The sequence below is a fragment of the Pelophylax lessonae genome (assembly GCF_965119305.1).
Source record: "Pelophylax lessonae genome assembly, chromosome: 1".
NCBI lineage: Eukaryota > Metazoa > Chordata > Amphibia > Anura > Ranidae > Pelophylax > Pelophylax lessonae.
The window spans coordinates 859,368,227-859,388,184 of NC_138768.1; the positions used below are offsets into that span (position 1 = coordinate 859,368,227).

At 48.6% G+C, this 19,958-nt stretch overlaps 1 protein-coding gene across 1 annotated transcript in view; it reads right to left on the bottom strand.

Moving 5' to 3' along the window:
• Nucleotides 1-19,958, bottom strand: part of FBXO41 (F-box protein 41) — a 258,813-nt gene that overhangs the window by 38,885 nt on the left and 199,970 nt on the right. Inside the window, exons 5-6 of the mRNA XM_082268572.1 lie at nucleotides 13,710-14,050; nucleotides 12,943-13,175 (exon numbers count right to left, since the gene is read on the bottom strand). Coding sequence (XP_082124698.1) covers nucleotides 12,943-13,175; nucleotides 13,710-14,050 — 574 coding nt within the window. The remainder of the gene's footprint in view (nucleotides 1-12,942; nucleotides 13,176-13,709; nucleotides 14,051-19,958) is intronic.

Genomic DNA, 19,958 nt, shown 5'->3' on the forward strand with positions numbered 1-19,958 from the left:
TTACCTAAACAAATTTATGTAAATAACAAATTGAGAGGAAATTAAACACATTTTTTTCCGTTCTGCACATGTCTAACAAATAAGTATCCAACAAAGCAATGCATGATAGAACACCTGAAATGTCTCATCACAGGTTATGTGTCATACAAGAATGAGACACACAGAAAATGTTTACAGTATACAAGGTGCAAGAGTACCAAATGAGTTTCAAATACTGTATGCCCGTAAGGAAGGGGTTTTCGGGTACAAATATTTTACTCAATTTTTTAAAGAATAACAAAGAAGCATCCAATCTGCCTGCACAGGGGCATCCAATCTGCCCGCACAGGGGCTTCCAATCTGCCCGCACAGGGGCATCCAATCTGCCCGCACAGGGGCTTGGAGTGGCGTCATAACTCAGAGTAGGACGTCACATCCTGTCAACCAAATAAAAGAAAACAGTGGCATTGGTTGTATGCAAAAAACATAGACAGCTAAAGCAAGATCCAGGAAAATCCGCAAGGATGGCAATGTCAAACCTGGACAGGCTAAATCCCTGAGAGGGATGAAGTAATTACGTACTCAAGGAGTACGAGGTAAGCACAAAGAAAAGAAGGAGGGGATGTGAGCCCCAGGAGTAAGGGGTAGAAGAAGAAGACAAAACGAAAGAGAAAGGAAAGGGGAGAAGAAGAAAGAAGCCAAAAGAAGGAGAGGAAGGACAAAGGGGATATATAGAATCGGGATCGTAAGGAAGGTGTTTTTAAATATGGAGAGGACCCGCTAATGGAAAGAACAAACTTGAAGGTGGGGAGAATAACCTGAATAACGGCTATAACGTTAGAGGAACCTGAATAATGGCTATAATGTTGGAGAGGAACCTGAATAACGGCTATAACGTTGGAGAGGAACCTGAATAATGGCTATAACGTTGGAGAGGAACCCTAATAACGGCTATAACGTTGGAGAGGAACCTGAATAACGGCTATAACGTTGGAGAGGAACCCTAATAACGGCTATAACGTTGGAGAGGAACCCTAATAACGGCTATAACGTTGGAGAGGAACCTGAATAATGGCTATAACGTTGGAGAGGAACCCTAATAACGGCTATAACGTTGGAGAGGAACCTTAATAACGGCTATAACGTTGGAGAGGAACCCTAATAACGGCTATAACGTTGGAGAGGAACCCTAATAACGGCTATAACGTTGGAGAGGAACCTGAATAACGGCTATAACGTTGGAGAGGAACCTGAATAACGGCTATAACGTTGGAGAGGAACCTGAATAACGGCTATAACGTTGGAGAGGAACCTTAATAACGGCTATAACGTTGGAGAGGAACCTGAATAACGGCTATAACGTTGGAGAGGAACCTTAATAACGGCTATAACGTTGGAGAGGAACCTGAATAATGGCTATAACGTTGGAGAGGAAGCACCTCTAGAGGTTGAGGTAGTAAGCAGAGAGGTCTCCAAATTCCAGTGCAGTCAGTTACCAATCAATTGACATGCTCACTTAGATACCCAATTTTCTAAGAAGCAGAGGAGAGGGTCAAAAGAAAACAAAAAGTGTGAATGTACAGAATAAGAATAAGACGGAGGGGGGCGTGTCCAAGATGGCGACTTGAACAGACGTGCCTGCTGTGAGCTCCGAGAGCATTCTATCCTGGCGGTAATCCGTGGCTTGATTCTACTCACCTGTACCCCGCTCCGGCGTTCTGCATGCCCTACAGGTCCTCCGGAAGGTCCCAGAGGGGGAAGAAGCTTCACTTTCCTCCTTCTACAGCCTCACCCGAGATCGCTGCTCCCGCGCGGACTAGGCCACAGCCCGCTCTGCGCTCTACTAACATGGCCACGCAGACGGACCCGAGTGAGGGGGCTGCTGCTAATCCCCCTGGCATCCCGGAGGTGATGGCGGCCATCGTGTCCTGTCAAACGGCCCTCACCACCAAAATCGAGGAGGTTCAGCTGGATGTGGGCTTGCTGAGACAGGACTTTGACAAGATCCGCTCCCGTCTTACCGTGGTGGAACAGCGTGTAGGCCCTGTCGAGGACACCCTTGCTGCACACTCTGCCTCCCTCCGGGTCCTCCGTTCCCGGGTTCGGGCCCTGGAATATCGTGCTGAGGATGCCGAAAACCGTAATAGGCGCAACAACCTCCGGATCGTTGGCCTCCCGGAGGGCGCGGAGGGTAAGTACCCGACGTTGTTCGTGGAAGACCTGCTGAAGTCCCTCTTACCTGCAGCCCGCTATTCCCCGCACTATACTGTGGAACAGGCTCATCGGGTCCCCCCGCGCCCGGGTCCGGAGGGTGCCCCCCCTCGCACGCTGATCCTTCGGCTTCTCAATTTCCGGGACCGGGATGAGACCCTGCGGGCGGCCCGGGTCGCGGGCTCCTTGTCGTTCCAAAATGCCAGGCTGATGATTTTCCCTGACTATACGGTTGAGACACAGAAGCAACGCCGCTCCTTTGATGCTGTGAAGGCGGCTCTCCGTGCCCGAGGAATCAAGTATACCATGCTGTTTCCCGCCAAGCTGAGGGTGGTCGATGGCAAGACCACCCGCTTCTTTGTGGATCCGAAGGATGCCTCGGACTGGCTGGATCAGCTGCCCCCCGGGGGTGAGTACTGCTTTGGGCGTGTGGATGCCTCCCTGGAAGCGACTGCCCTGCCTGTCTTGTGCTGTCCTTGTCCTGCTGAGGTCCTGAGTTCTCACCCCTTGTGCCTGGCGGCCTACCCTGCTGGTCTTTCCTGGACCTGGGGCATGGACTAGCTCCTAGGATTCTTGGGACTGTTGCCTGTTCAGCGATGCTGCGTTACCATCCTCCTGTTTTGCGTGGATTTATTTTTTTATCTGCTCTTCCCCCCTGTTTGTTGGGGTGCAGAATGTCACTAGACCTTTTTTTTTTTTTCCCTTTTGTGTTTCAAGCTGGAAGGATCCTTCTTGTTTTTTTTTTTTTTTTTTGTTTGTTTGCTCTCGGATGCGCCATGCAGCTGCACTGACTTGGTACCTGTTGTGCCTTACACAGCTGAGCTACCCTGGTGCCCGTTGGCCCTTGGTTACATGCCACTTCTTTGACTGGTTGATTGTTGGGGTTTGGGGTTCCATGCCTGCCTCTGGGATGGGGTCGGGCAGGGTGGGGGGGGGGGGAGATCCCAGCCGTTGCTGGTTTTTACTGTTTTTTGTGTTTTTCTAATGTTGTTGCTCTTTATTTACATTGTTGTGTGGCTGCCTGGTGGAGTGGGGGGGAATGTGATTTGTGTGCCCCTTCTGGCGCGGGTGGCGGGGTGGTGGGCGCCCGCCCGCGTGGTGCTATGTCTCTTGTGTCTCTATGGCTAAGGTTGACGTGATATCATGGAATGTGCGGGGGTTGAATTCGGCTGTTAAGCGTTCGCTGGTGTTTAATTTACTACGCCGATTCGCCCCTCACATTTGTGTGTTACAGGAGACGCACCTGCTGAGCTCTCGTGTTTTGAGCCTGAAGCGGGCCTGGGTGGGCGCCCACTACCATGCTACGTACTCTAACTACGCCAGGGGGGTCAGTATCTTGGTTCACAGGTCATTGCCGTTCCACTTGTTGGAGGTCCGGACCGATCCGGCTGGCCGCTATGTGCTATTGCACGCCACTATATACTCTGTACCCTTTGTTATTGTAGGATTATATCTGCCTCCCCCGGTTGACCCCGCATTTCTGTACATGCTTATGCAGCTTGTTATTTCTTATGATGTGCCTAATGTGCTCTTGTTGGGGGACTTTAATCTGTCCCCCACTCCTGATCTGGCCCGCTGGATGTCCATGTTTTCCTTGGTGGACGTCTGGCGGTGCTTTCACCCGTCGGATAGGGAATATACCTGTCACTCGGCCTCCCACCGGACCATGTCTCGTATTGACCTGGCCCTGGCCTCCACCGAGGTGTTGAGAATGGTTACATCTGCCTCTATCTTACCTAGGGGCATATCCGACCATGCCCCCCTATTGCTCTCACTTCGGGTGGCGGATGGGAGGTTGGGTGGGCGTTGAAGGCTGTCCAGGTACTGGATCATGGAGCCCTCGATCTTGGCGGCGTTGCCGGCTGCACTGTCTCAATTCTGGTTGAGTAATGAGGGCCACCCTAATCCTCTGATACTGTGGGATGCCTTTAAAGCATGGTTGCGGGGTGTGTATATGACTCAAATCGCTGCGGCCCGTAGGAGTTCTGTGCAGTCTCTGGAGCAGCTGGAGGCGGCCCTCCCTTCCGCGGAGGGTGCCTACGTGGCCTCTCCGGATGCTGCTCACTATGCCTCCTTCCAGTGCGCACTTCGTGATCTGGCGGTGTGCAGGACTGCTGCCACTGAGAAGTCGCTTCTCTCGACGGCTCAACGCATTTTTGAATATGGTGATAAGAACGGGCGCCTTCTTGCTTGGCGGTCGAGGGAACAGGTTCCGGTCACGCACATTGGTCGGATTCGCCTGTCATCGGGGGTTTTACTGACTGACCTGGGCGACATCAATGATTGTTTTAGTGACTACTACCGTGCTCTGTATGCCTCTAGGGTGACTTATGGCGCTGAGGAGTTGGATAGCTTTCTTGACGGTATTGTGCTCCCTGAGCTGGACGCTGCTGCTAGGAATAGGTTGGATGGTCCCATTACGCTGGAGGAAGTTCAGGTTGCTCTGACTAAGATGCAGTCCGGTAAGGCTCCGGGCCCTGATGGCATTCCGATTGAGTTTTTCTCCTGTTTTCAGGAGCAGCTGGCCCCCCGTGTGGTGAAATTGCTGGCCAGGTTTGCGGACCTGGATGCCCTGCCGGACTCCTTCTCTGAGGCCCTCATTGTGCTTATACTCAAGCCTGGTAAGGACCCTGAAGACTGTGCCTCCTATCGCCCCATCTCCCTGCTGAACGCAGATGCCAAGCTCCTGGCCAAAATCTTGGCTCTTCGTTTGGCATCGGTCATTGAGGATATTGTCCATGTGGACCAGACCGGTTTTATGCCGGGGAAGGGGACGGACATTAACCTCCGACGCCTTTTCCTTAATCTCTCTGCTTCACATCTTAATCTGGGACAAAGGGTGGTGGCGTCTCTCGACGCGGAGAAGGCTTTCGATTCGGTCGAGTGGCCTTACCTATGGTGCGTTCTGCGTCGCTTTGGGTTTGGCCCCAAATTCCTGAGTTGGCTGCGCTTGCTCTACCGTCGACCCATGGCCCGTGTTCGTACCAATGGTGATGTCTTGGGGGCCTTCCCGTTGAGCAGGGGGACGAGGCAGGGGTGCCCTCTCTCACCGGGGCTGTTTGCCCTGGCGCTGGAGCCCTTGGCTACCCTGCTCCGTTCCTCAAGGGAGGTGTGCGGATGGCGGATCCGTCCCCTGGAAGAGAAGGTGTCGCTGTACGCCGACGACACCCTACTGTATTTGGCGGATGCGTCCTCCTCTCTGCGGGCGGCCCTGGATATTTTTGAGTCTTTTGGGAGGTTCTCGGGGAAACGTATTAATTGGAGCAAATCTGTTTTGTTTCCCCTGGACCCGGACGCCCGAGCCCTGGCTGCCCCCTCCCCCTTGCAGTGGGTGAACGAATTTAAATATTTGGGTATTAGGGTTTCTGGGGATCCGGGGGCGTACGTCCCACGTAATGTGACCCCTGTCCTGGAGCGGTTGCGGGCGCGCTGCGCTGGGTGGGCCTCCCTGCCCCTTAACCTTCTGGGTCGTATCAATATCATCAAAATTATTTTTTTGCCTAAATTCCTTTACGTTTTTCGCAAACTCCCGGCCTGGCTCCCCGCCGCTTTTTTTTGTGATCTAGACAGCTGTATCGGCGCGTTTTTATGGGCCGGAGCACACCCCCGGTTGGCGCGTTCTACCCTGCAGCTCCCGGTGGACTCGGGAGGACTGGCCTTGCCGCACTTTAAATTTTATTTTTGGGCAGCTGTGTTAGTTACCGTTCACTAGTGGTTTGCCGGCTCTCGTTCTAATGCTGCGACGTGCCTGGAGGCGGCTTGCCTGGGCTCCTTAGCTGACCTCGGCAACCTGCCCTACAGGGGCGCGGGTGCATACCCCTCTCTTCCCCTCCCCACTATGACTACGCTGCGGGTCTGGCGGGTGGCCAGGGCCCGGTTTCTCCAACCTAACACCTGGTCCCCCTATCAGCCCCTGTGGGGCAATCCGTCGCTCCCTCATCTGCGGATGCTTCCTGACCCGCAGGTGTGGGGCCGGTGTGGTGTACAGCGCTGTGGGCGAGCTACGCTCGCTCCGGGACCTTTAGGGGTCCTTTGCCTTGCCCCGCTGGATAGGCTTCCGTTATCTCCAGTTGCGCCATGCGGTCAGTGCTCAGTTCCCGGTCACCCCTGTCATACAGACTGATCGTCTGGAGGATGTGCTGGCGCAGGCGGACCTCCCTAAGCCCCTTTCTGCCCTATACGCTACCCTGCTTGTTGTAGACTCCCCTGCGTTGGAGCGTCTTTGGCAGAAGTGGTCTTCGGACATCCCCGACTTGGATAGGGAGGACTGGGAGGACTGCTAGGGGAATGGCTCCAGACTGGTCATTGCCTCCAGGGACAAGCTTATTCAAGTCAAGTTCCTACACAGGGTCTATTACACTCCTCAGCGACTGCACAGAATGTTTCCTGCGAGGCCGGCAGATTGTCCTAAATGTTTTACTGCAGAGGGTTCGTACTTCCACATGTTCTGGGCATGCCCACGGGTGGCGGAGTTCTGGGGGGCGGTGTTCGAGGTCATGAACACCCGTCTTCACCTCTCGGTCACGTGCGCCCCGGAGCTGGCGCTCTTGGGCATCCCCGATCAGGTTAGGCGCAATAAGTATTCCCGTTTACTGATTTCTCTATTGCTGTATTACGCTAAGAAGGAGATTGTCCTTCGGTGGGTCTCCCCCTCCCCTCCCACGCTGGTGCATGGGGCTCTCCCAATGTATAAGCTCACCTACATTAATAGGAACTGTCCCCATAAATACGAGAAGGTTTGGCAGCCCTGGATAGATGGCACGGGTTGATCCTCTGTTCTGTTTGATGCTATCTGTCTGTGTTCCATTTGTTTTTCCTTTCTTTTTTGTTTTTTAGTAGACTTGCATCTAGCCCCACCGTGCCTTTTACCGTGTTCTTACTGTTGGATCCCCCACTGTATAGGTTTTGTTGCCTTCGGCACATCTGTTTTTCCCCTGTGGTCTGATGATGTACAGCAGCTACACATGTACTGTATATTGTATATTGTCCTGTGTTTTTTTTTCAATAAAGAGCAACCTTGTTTGTAAAAGAATAAGACGGAGGGGGGAAATAAGGATTAAGGAATGTCCTGCTGGAGAATGCACTGAAGAGGTAGAGGCTTGAGAGAATGCAATCCCCAGAACAGGTTTCCAGATGGACCTTGCCCTCGTCAGAGTAAATGAACATGTTTCAGTAGAACCATGTTTTCGTATATTGCTCTCATCAATTCTGGGCGGTGAGGACCAAATCTTCCAGCTTATTTACATTCTTAACCTTGTTAAGCCACATCCAGATGGAAGGAGGGTTTGGATCCTTCCATTTTAGAGCAATGCAACCTGGGTCCCAAGGCACAATGATGTAGCTATAGAGCAGTGATGGCAAACCTTGGCACCCCAGATGTTTTGGAACTACATTTCCCATGATGCTCACCTGCACTGCAGAGTGCATGAGCATCATAGGAAATGTAGTTCCAAAACATCTGGGGTGCCAAGGTTCGCCATTACTGCTATAGAGTCTGCCAGAAATTCAAGGCGAAGCGACAGTCAGGTGCATCAATATCAAGATCAGAGGCCAGGTATCAGAAGCAAGAAAGTGGGAAACTTGAAAGTAACCCCTCTCAAGAAACTTGTGAAACAGGCCTTCTTCGAAGCTTGGAGGGAAGCTAGAGTTGCCTAAGATGGGGTATAACGGGGATTGACTGGAGGATACCGCGGGGTTAAGACAAGCCAGTGGGGCATACATGGACCGTGGAGCCTATGGTCAGGTGTGTCTTAAGTGATGTCGGTATAGCTGCATAACACCACGGAGCCCTGCGGAGGGGGATGGTACTATACAGTTGTTCAATATGCATCCATAGCTGTAGGTCACTGTGTCTGCACCAGTGAATAACCATCCCTAGATGAGCGGTCTGATAATATTTCAACGGTTCTGGTGCTTCAATGCCCCCATGTAGTTCAGGTAAAGTTAGAAGACGCCGACAAAGTTTGGGTTGCTTATGAGCCCAAATAAACCTGGTAAACTCATCATTCATTTTGTGAAAAAAATGATGAGAATATGAATAGGCAAAACCTGGAAAAGATACAGAAACGTGGGCAAGATACTCATCTTGATAATGTTGCAACGCCCAAACCAAGAGTGTAGGACTTTATGCCATTTATTTAAAAGGGGTCGGACTTTACTGAGTAGGGGTGGGAAATGCAGTGTAAAAGTGTCAAGACAGGACCAGGGGAATGCGAGCACCCAGGTACTTTAACGCTCTAGAGGTCAACTTGAGATTAACGTTTAGTACTACTCCCATAGCTTCTGATTTATTGAAATTAATTTTCAGGTTCAAAAAAGCACTAACGGTGGAGCTCTTCCAAGAGGTTCTGTAGGGAGATATGAGGGTCCTTCAGAGAGAAGAGCATATCATCCATGTAAGCAGATACCTTCTGCTCTGAAGCTCCCACCTGCAGACCCATAACGTCCTCATTCAGCCTAACCCTACTCAAGAAGGGTTCCAATGTGAGGGCCAAAAGCAGTGGCGAGAGGGGGCAGCCCTGGCGGGTTCCATTGGATATAGAGAAAAGGTTCTGAATGCACGCCGTTTGTCTTAACCGGTTGCCGACCACCGCAAGTACATATACTGCGGCGGTCAGCCCCGGCCAGGCAAAGTGACGTATCGGTACGTCACTAGCCTGTCACGTGCTTGTGAGCCAATAGCTGGCGAGCACGCGCCCGCGGAGGCGCGCTCCCGCCCCGGCTCATTCCCTGGGAAGTCCGTGCGTGTGACCGACAGACCCAATGTCCGCCGGTCACTTGCGATCGTCCGCCGTGAAAGGAGAAAGGCAGGCGGCTAATGTAAACAAGCCGCCTGTCATTCTCCCTGTGTAGGAATAGTGATCATACGGTTCTACTATGTAGGACCGTTGATCACTGTTCCTACACCAGTAGCCATGTCCAATCACAGTTAGAATCACGCCCCTAGGGACACACTTAACCCCTCCTTCCCCAATAAAGTTAACCCCTTCCCTGCCAGTGTAATTTTGCAGTAACAGTGCATATGTATAGCACTGATTACTGTAGTAATGTCACTGGTAACCCCAAAAGTGTCAAAAATGTCGGTCAAGGGTCCGATCTGTCCGCCGCAATGACGCAGTACCGCAAAAAAAATTGCAGATCGTCGCCATTACGCGTTAAAAAAAACCACCAAAAATGACAAAAATCTTTTCCTCAGTTAGTAAACGCAATAACTTTTGCGCAAGCCAATCAAAACACGCTTTTTGCGATTTTTTTTTTACCAAACATATGTAGCATAAAACAAATTGGCCTAAAATGTTAAAAAAGTTTGATTTTTACATTTTTTTTGGGGAATTTCATATAAAAAAATGTGAAAAATATTGTTACTTTTGCAAAATTGTCGCTCTTTTTTTGTTTATAGTGCATGATCAAAAAATCGCACAGGTGATCAAATACCACCAAAAGAAAGCTCTGTTTGTGGGAAAAAAGGACGTCAAATTCGTTTAGGTACAGCGTCGCACGACCGCGCAATTGTCCGTTAAAGTCACGCAGTGCCGAATCGCAAAATAGGCACTGGTCAGGAAGGGGGTAAAATCTTCCGGGGCTTAAGTGATTAAACAAAGCTCTCTGAACCGAGTATACATTACATATCCACTGAATCAGCCAGGGTCTCTAAAGTCCACATTGTGCAAAACCACAAAACATGAAATTCCAATTTACCCTGTCAAAGGCCTTTTTTGCGTTGGTATTCGAAAACACACAGAGGGTTTTAGTATGGTTAGCCAGATAAACCAGATTAAGGAGATTGATGGTGTTGTGGTCTGCAGGATACGTTTCCTGGCACCAGGAGGAACTGAGGAGGTGCCAGTGGAGGTATCAGAGCCCGGTTCTTGGGGGACATTGAAGTCTTCTCCCAGGAACAACTCACCTTCCCGAAACTCCATACGAGTGGAAATAGTATTACAGAGAAATGAGTCTTGGTGGAGTTTCGGAGCATATATGGTAGCCAACATCACCTTAACACTGCCAATATTACCCTGAAGAAAGAGGTAATGACCTCCAGCATCTGAGCTCATGTCTACAAGTGTCCAAGGTACACGTCTAGAAATAAATATGAAAACCCCTTGGATTTGGCTTCCTGGTTGGAAACATGATAAATGTAAGGGTAAACCTGTTCTGAAAGAAAGGAAGTCTCCCCGCCTTAAAATGAGTTTCTTGCATAAACGCTACATCAGAGCGCAAAAGTTTCAGATCATGCAGGAGCATCTATCGTTTCTCTGGGATGCTGAGCCCTGTCACAATGAAGGAAGTAAGGCACACCGTGTTCATGACACCACCGACATGCAAAAAAAAAAAAAAAAAAAAAGGGGGGGGGGATCCTGGTGGCCATAATAAAGCATTATGAGCAAACAGGTAAGGCAGCAGAAATCATAGATCAGTTGGGCAGCCAAGTAAAAGTTAAAGGAAAGCTCTTCAAGCATAAATCATGGTAGCATGTCATGGTCCCATGCGCTGCCGCCAGATTGCTCACACACACACCCCCGGTACCGGCGCCTACCCACATGGGCGACCCTCTCCATGTTTTCCGGTCTCTGCTTGCCCATCTTCGGGCCCAGGACCGACATGGTGGGTGCCAATGGCTGGGGGCGAGAAGACGAGAGATCTATGACATCACTTCCAGGTCAGCCTCTCGGTGTCCCCTGTATGTCTCATTAAAGAGGACCTGTCACCTTAAAAAACAAGTTACACCCAAGCACAAAAAAATCTCCCCAAGGCCCCCCACTTTCACATATATATACGTACATACAAATGTAAATGCATGCGTCAGGGGGCGCTTTCACATGAAAACGTTGATTGCGATACACATGTTACATATCAATGCGCACGCCAAGGTGAGATCAATAATACTAGCATCAGACCTCCTCCGTAACACTAAATCGATACCTATAGGGGGCTTTTAAAGCTTCGCCTATAGAAAATATAGGGTACTGAAGTTTGTCGCCATTTCACAGGCACGCGCAAAATTTAAGGTTTGGCATGTTGGGTATCTATTTACTCGGCGCAACCTTGTCTTTTATATTTTACTAACCATTTGACTAATTGATTGCATTTTTTTGCCCCAAAATGCACAAATAGTGTGTTTTTTTACTGAAATTTTACATTTTCTAGACCTTTGCGGTAATATCGTGTGACATACAAAATTGGAACTACCACTATTTTATTCTCTAGGGTGTCTGGTCTTAGAAAATTATGGGTTTTAATATCATCTTCAGGACTAAAATGATTTTTTAAATGTGTGCAAAAAAATGCAAAAACGGCTCAGCAAGAAGGTTAAGCACGTATGTATGTGCGTTTACGTGCGTATGGCATTGAGCATTAAGGCATTCTTCTTGCCAGAATATTAATTTATTTTGGCCATTGGAATATAGTTACACGTATGTGCGTGTTTACGCACATACGTGAGTAAATTATGCTCACAACAAGCTCCTCCCTGTATGCACCTTTTTTTTATATGCCTCTAAATGCTGCACTTAAAATACCGATCTAAGTACTGGATGTACATGGCCACATAGGCTAACATAGAACTTTATTTAGAGGCAAACTAAAAAAAATGTCAGACGCCTCTAACAGCGGCATTTTTTCTGCCCGTGTGCATGAAGCCTGTACTCATTGCTGTACTGCTTATCTCTACGCAGCTGTTTGCATATATTCATAGACAACAATGCATCTATATTAAGATCAGTGTTTTTTTACTCCCGCGTGGAACTCCAGCATACGGGAACTCCAGCATACAGGCTATTCACAGCAGGGGCGTAACTACAGGGGTTGCAATTGCAACCGGGCCCCATGCTCCAGGGGGCCTGTGCGGCTCCCCTGTACACCTGGATAGGAGGGGTGGAGGGGGCAGCATGTAGAGAAATCACTGTCCTCCTTTTTCTTCCTGTAGCTGCAGGAGGAAAATGGAGGAGATTGGTTCTTCTGTATGCTGCCCCTGCCACTCCTCCTATCCAGTTCACTTGTGTTCTGCTGTCTCTGGGCCCCTGTGTGCTCCCCTGCTCCCACCCCCCCCCCCCCACTATGCTCCCTTCCCTCTCCTGCCAGCTACTGCAGGGGATGTGTCACAATAGAGAACCAGGAAGGGGCCGGTAAATATGTAATTTACCAGCTCCTTCCTTTTCTGAATGGACAGAGTCATAGTCAGTGACATTGTAAAAAAATAAAATAAAATTATAAAAAATAATACAATTAAAATACCAAAAAATAAAAACTACTGACACCAGTGGGTGAACTTCCAGAATCGCAAAGGTCACACTTGCAACCGGCCCTGGCATTCCACCACCGTGGGGAGGCCCCAAGATGGCAGGAAGGGGGCCCACTTCAGAACTTGTGAAAGGGTCCCGCTGCAAGACCATAATAAATGGCCCCACAACGAGAGTAAAGGGCCCCAGGATCAGTGGCAAGAGCCCCAAGCTTGAAGGGAAGGGCCCCCGGGCAGGGGTCCGGCGGCCCTTCATGGTTTCTTGCACTGGGGCCCTGAAGGTTCTAGTTATGCCTCTGATTCACAGCATAGTAGTAAAACATCTGGTGCCCAGGTGGCTCTGTTGCCTCATATTTTCAGGTGGGTAGATGCAGGCATCCAACACACCAAAAAGCACCTGCTTTATTTGTTTAGAATACAGAGAGACAAAGAATTGCCCGTAGCTATAGTAGCTGTGGCGCACCCATACATGACAATCCTGCAGCCATGATCTGAGCAGAATCTGACGTGCTTACCTTTGGAGACACCCTGGTGTTCTCCAGGAAAACCCGAGTCCAGACCGCCGGATGTCGGGCCACGAACTTCCAATCGCGGCTGACCTCAGCCGCCCGCAGCAGAGTTTTAGTATCGAGGTAGGTGAATATACAGAACAGCGCTGCCCTCATCTTCAGGATCTCTGGGCTGATGACCTCATTAGCATGAGATGGACTCCCCTTCTCCGGCCTCAACATCCTGCCTTCGCAGCGGCCTAAGGGGGTGTACAAAAATAAGTTTACACTCCAATGAGAATGGATCGGTCTGTAACTGTTATTGCCTGCAGCATTGGAGTTCTAGCTATCCCAGATAAGCTGGCCAATTTATTGGTTTCTGGATCCTGGATCTCAGTCATGTTCCTCCACAGATCTATAGATATATATATACTTTTCTTTCTTTCCTGATCCACATCAGAGCCCCAAGAAAACTCTTACCACTTCCCTTTGACTCCCCCAACTCATCACTTACTTAATGCAGACAATCATCAGGTCACATGGGAGGGTGGGTGCATGCCTTAAATCAGGGGTCCTCAAACTATGGCCCTCCAGTTGTTCAGGAACTACAATCCATCATGCCTAGTCATGTCTGTGAATGTCAGAGTTTTACAATGCCTCATGGGATGTCTAGTTCCGCAACAGCTGGAGGGCCGTAGTTTGAGGATCACTGCCTTAAATGATGCCAATGCTGACTTTAAGAAAGTCTGAGATTTTTTCTCTCCAGTTTGTATAAATCGATGCCCAGGACCCACCTTTTGGTCTGGAGCCCCCTGACGCCCGACCGGAATTGAAATCTGCAGAGCCGATACTCTCCTGCTCCCAGACCTCGGCGTCAGATTCTGTGGTCCGGGACCCGACATCCGAGATGTCCCCTTCTTCCCCCTCGCTATTGCGGTACGGCCGGCGGTGCCAGTTCTGGATGGCTTGGCGCCGCAGCCCTGAGCTGCGGCTATTGTTGTTCCTCTCAAAGCTGCTGTCTCTCTGGTGGTTGTTCCCGGAATAATGGGGATCTAAGGCCTCGTCAATGGCCACCGGTTCCACTCCGTCGCTGTCGTAGCAGCCGGAGCTCTGAGAGACGGTCTTTATTCTTCCTCTGTGAGCGAGACATGGAAAAAAAAAAAAATACTAAAAAACAACTAGGAAATGTTCTCAACACAATATTTTTGCTATAAACTGTTTGTCTGGATAGTTAACAATTACCCAATTTACAGGGGATCAGCATTATAAAAAATCACCATGTCCTAACTATGTACCCATTGGGGAAGACCCAAAAAGGAAGGACACTGGGGACTTTTTACTGGTGCGAAAGGATGAAGAAAAAAATATTTTTTTATGACCTTTATTCACATGTAGTTAATTAACCACTTGCCTACAGTGCACTTTCACCCCCTTCCTGCCCAGACCGATTTTCAGCTTTCAGCGCTCTCACACTTTGACTGAGAATTACTCAGTCATGCAACACTGTACCCATACAAAAACTGTGTCCTTTTTTTCACACAAATAGAGCTTTCTTTTGATGGTATTTGATCAATACTGGGTTTTTTATTTTTTGTGCTATAAATAAAAAAAGACTGAAAATATCGTGAAAAAACGCATTTTTCTTTGTTTCTGTCATAAAATTTTGCAAATTAGTAATTTTTCTTCACAAATTTTGGCCAAAATTTATACTGCTACTTATCTTTGGTAAAAAAAACCCAAATAAGTGTATATTATTTGGTCTTTGTGAAAGTTATAGAGTCCACAAGCTATGGTGCGAATCATTGAAAATTGATCACACTTGATCACACCTGATGTACTGAAGGCCTATCTCATTTCTTGAGACACTAAAAAGTCAGGAAAGTACAAATACCCCCCGAATGACCCCTTTTTGGAAAGTAGACATTCCAAGGTATTTAATAAGGGGCATGATGAGTTTTTTGAAGTTGTAATTTTTTCCCACAATGCTTTGCAAAATGAAGATTTTTTTTTTTTTATTTTTTTTTTTTACAAATTGCCGTATTAACAGGTTATTTCTCTCACACAGCACATGTATACTTGCAACTACACCCCAAAACACATTCTACTACTCCTCCTGAGTATGGCGATACCACATGTGTGAGACTTTTTCACAGCCTGGCCACATACAGAGGCCTAACATCCAAGTAGCAGCGTCCGGCATTCTAGGAGCACAAATTACACATATCATTTCCTGACAACCTATCGCACTTTTGAAGGCCCTGGAGCACCAGGACAATGGAAACCCCCATAAAATGACCCAATTTTGGAAAGCAAACAGCCCAACGTATAATTTTTGAGGCATAATGAGTCTTTTGAATATGTCATTTTTTTCCACAAGTTTTTGGAAAATGTGGAAAGAAAATGAAAACACATTTTTTTTACACAAAGCTGTCCATTTATGCAATATTTCTAACACATCGCATGTACATAGCAAAACTTGCACCCCAAAATACATTCTGCTATTCCTCCTGAGTATGGCGATACCACATGTGTAACACTTTTTCACAGCCTGGCCACATACATAGGCCTCACATCCAAGTAGCGCTTTACACAAAGTTGTCCATTTATCCACTTTAAGACTGGGCCTATTTTTGACACTTGGTGTTTACAAGCTAAAATCATTTTTTTTGCTAGAAAACTACTTTGAACCCCCAAACATTATATATTTTTTTTTAGCAGAGACCCTAGAGAATAAAATGGAGATCGTTGCAATATTTTTTATCACACCATATTTGCGCAGCAGTCTTCCAAATGCGATTTTTTTGAAAAAAATTCACTTTTTTGAACTAAAAAATAAGAAAACAGTAAATTTAGCCCAATTTTTTTCCATAATGTGAAAGATAATGTTACGCCGAGTAATTAGATACCGAACATGTCATGCTTCAAAATTGCGCATGCTCACAGAATGGTGCCAAACATTGGTACTTAAAAATCCCCATAGGCAACATTTTAAAAATTTCTGCAGGTTACTAGCTTAGAGTTACAGAGGAGGTCTAGGGCTCAAATTATTGCACTCGCTCTAACGATCGCGGCGATACCTCACATGTATGGTTTTAACACCGTTTACATATGTGGGCGGGACTTGCGTATGCGTTTGCTTCTGCGCGCGAGCTAACGGGGACAGGGTGCTTTAATTTTTTTTTTTTTTTTTTCCTATTTATTTTATTTATTATGTTTTTATTTTTACACAGTTTAAAAAAAAAAAATGTTTTGATCATTTTTATTCCTATTACAAGGAATGTAAACATCCCTTGTAATAGAAATAGGCATGACAGGTCCTCTTTATTGTGAGATCTGGGGTCAAAAAGACCTCACACCTCACAACTACACTAAAAAAGAAAAAAAAAAAAAATTGTTGAAAGAGGAAAAAAAAAAAGCAAAAAAAAAAAAGCGGCCCTTTAAACCGGTTGCTAGGCAACGTCTTTTGACGTAGCTCCGGTCCTCCAAGACCATAGAGTTGAATGAGGGCCATTTTGCCCTCACTCGACTTCCTGTCTCTGAGGATCCGGGATCGGATAGTTTTCCCCGCTGCCGGCGGGTCCGGTAAGCTGGGAAAACGTCTGGGACGTGGCAGGAGGGGGGCACCTCTTCCCCTGCACCGTAAGGGTAATTCCGCGGCGAATCCGCCACTGGGACCACCCTTATCTGAAAGCCGACCGCCCGCCGTTTCAAAAAATACCGGGGTTATGGGGGCTATCTGCTGCCATAACCCCAGTATTTAGCTTTTAATGGCCGACGCATATAGTCGTTAGGCGGTCAGTAAGTGATTGCATGTATATAGCAAACAGGTGACGATGACTGATGGGGTGACAGGTGACGATGACTGATGGGGTGACAGGTGACAATGACTGATGGGGTGACAGGTGACGATGACTGATGGGGTGACAGGTGACGATGACTGATGGGGTGACAGGTGATGATGATTGATGAGGTGACAGGTGACGATGATTGATGGGGTGACAGGTGACGATGATTGATGGGGTGACAGATGACAATCACTGACGGGGTGACATGTGACGATGATTGATGGGGTGACAAGTGACGATCACTGATGGGGTGTCAAGTGACGATGACTGATGGGGTGAAAGGTGACGATGACTGATGGGGTGACAGGTGACGGTGATTGATGGGGTGACAGGTGACGGGCGATGGTGACTGATGGGTGACAGGTGACGGGCGATGGTGCACGGCGGTACTGATGGCAGTCTTTGGTGACCGGTGAACTTTAGTCTACGTTCACATGTGAGCGTAGCGATCACGGGCAGAATCACTGCGATTCTGCCCGTGATCCAGAAATCATTGCAAATCGCTGGACGCCTGTGCGTTGCCCGTGATTTGCAATAGCACCCCAAAGGCTGTGCGATGTTGCAGCGATTTCCGCCTGCCGAATCGCGGTAACATCGCGCAAACAACGCATGACGCTCCAAAGAAACTCTTGTACCTTTTTTGGGCGTCATGCGATGTTTGCGCGATGTTACCGCGATTCGGCAGGCGGAAATGGCGGCAACATTGCACAGCGTTTGGGGTGCTATTGCAAATCAGGGGCAACGCACAGGCATCCCGCGATTTGCAATGATTTCCGGATCGCGGGCAGAATCGCTGTGATTCCGCCTGCGATCGCTACGCTCACATGTGAACGTTATGGGTGTCAATTTCTGGGCACTGATGAGGTGACTGTTGGGTGACAGGTGACATTGGGGGGGGACTGAGGACTGTGTGGGGACCTTTTATTTGTGTGATTTTACTGTGCTTTTACATTTTACAGGTACACAGAGCAGTAACTCAGTGTTTCTAGCTCTGCTCCCCTCATACTGGAAGCTGTATGAGGAGAGAAGAGCTAGTAACACTGAGTTACTGCTCTTTGTTTACATTTTGTGATCGGCTGTGAATGGATTCACAGCCGATCACATAGTAAACAGTCACTGTCAGTGACTGTTTACTACCGCCGGTGACAGCTGTGTTCCTACGGAACACAGTGCCACCGACATGACCGCGCTGCGCGCTCCCGATCGCGCATGCGCGGTCATCTTGTGGGCGCCTTCATTGTGATCGGCTGTGTCATTGGAACACAGCCGATCACGTGGGAAACAGCCACGCCCATTGGCTGTTTCCCCCCTGCCAGTGACGGGGGGTGTCCCGGGGACACCCCGACACCGGCAGTGCAGGGCGGCGCGCACGCGATCGCGCGCCTGCCCTGCTTAAAGTGCCGCCGTCATATGACGGCGGCCCAGGATAATGGTCGCACCGCTCCGCCGTCATATGACGGCGGGCGGGCGACAAGCGGTTAATGAACACATGTAGCGCACCCCACGTAGGAGCCACTGGTGAATTGGGATCCCCCACCCTGCATAGCCAGGCACACCGAATCTTCACAGTATCCCAGAATCAAGAAACAGTCCAGTGCTTGTTTTTATGTTTTATTGAGGGGATTAAACTTGGATAGGGAATAGAGAGATTATGGGATGCCCACTTGACTGTAGAACTCTTCAGGGACAACTCTCCTATATACAGTCTATATACACTCCCCTTCCTCCAGCACTCGCTTCCAGGACAAAGACACAGACCCAGCTGGAACACTGGCAAAGCACCCAACTAGATCAAGCAAAGGCCCTCTACAGGCAGGGACCCCAGGCCCTTTTGGTTGTGTAGCAAAGTTCAGTGTCCAGCTTACATTCCTCCTGTGGCTACTGATCCCAGCACCACTTCTTTAGGCACTGCCAACCCGCCTGGCTGCAGCTGCCTCTCGCACTAGCCCTCATGGCTACTTCCCACAGTCCTCCCAGACTGCACACTCAACAGTCCACCTGGCTGTCTTCTCATGGAGACCTCCTGGACGTGCTGACTCTCTCTCCTGCTGTCCTCAAACTTGCTTCCGTGCCTCCAGGCAAGGATTCCTCCATGTGTTGTGTAGGATCCCTCCAGCACCTGAGCCCCAGGGCCAAGGTCACTCCCCCCTCCAGACTACAGGGTTATCCTCAAGGGCCTCTGACAGCCTCCTCAGCACTCTATCTCCATCTTCCACCCGACTGCCCCTGCTGGCATGTTCCAGGAGAATTTAAGAGGTACCTTCCCCCTGCCAGCCAACTTAGCCAGGGATTGGATGGCTGGGGCCTTCATCAATGCTCCAAGCAGCCCCTCCTAACCTCCCACCTAATCTTCTGGAAGCTTCTCCAAGGTTCCAGAAAGTAGGGAGAGGTACTGGAGGTGCACAAGAAAAAACAATCAGCGCAAAACAAACCTATAAAAATGTAATAAAGCAGCTGTGCACTCAGGATCAAATGATCAAGTTCCAACAGAAGTCCATAGTAAAATATCAGTGCAGTGCTAATAAATTGAAAGAACAGCTAGATAATAATAAGAAATGAAGGATGGTGCAAGAACACACAACAGTCCCAGAGGGAGATGAGTCGTGCTCATGATACAGTGATACAGTGCAAACAATCCTCCGCCACTGGTAACTCAAGCAGCTCACCCCACTGAAAGACCTCTGAATCAACAGGTAGGTCAAACACCCTTTTCCCCTCCGGGGTAGAAAAGTGAATGAAGATGGGTTTTCCTGCACGCATCTACCACAGTAGAAGGGATATCCAGGGACCATAAAAGACTGAAACAAGCCAATCTGTCTCTCTAAGAAATCCGACTCTAAAATCTTCAATGTATGTCATATGAAAAAGTAAAACATTAATATAGTGCTCTCTGCTCGTATCTCTTTAATAAGGAATTAAAAATGCACTTACAAATCTAGCACTATAACCCAGTACTCGGTAACATCAATGCGGAGGAGAGGAGTTACATGACGTCACCCGCGGTCATACTGGAAGTATGTGTACATACACGCTGCCTTCATGTTGATGTTACCGAGCACTGGGATACAGTGCTAGATTTGTAAGTGCATTTTTAATTCCTTAGTAAATAGATACTAGCAGAGAGCACTATATATATATGTTTTACTTTTTCATATGACATACGCTGAGGATTTCAGAGTCTGATTTCTTAGAGAGACA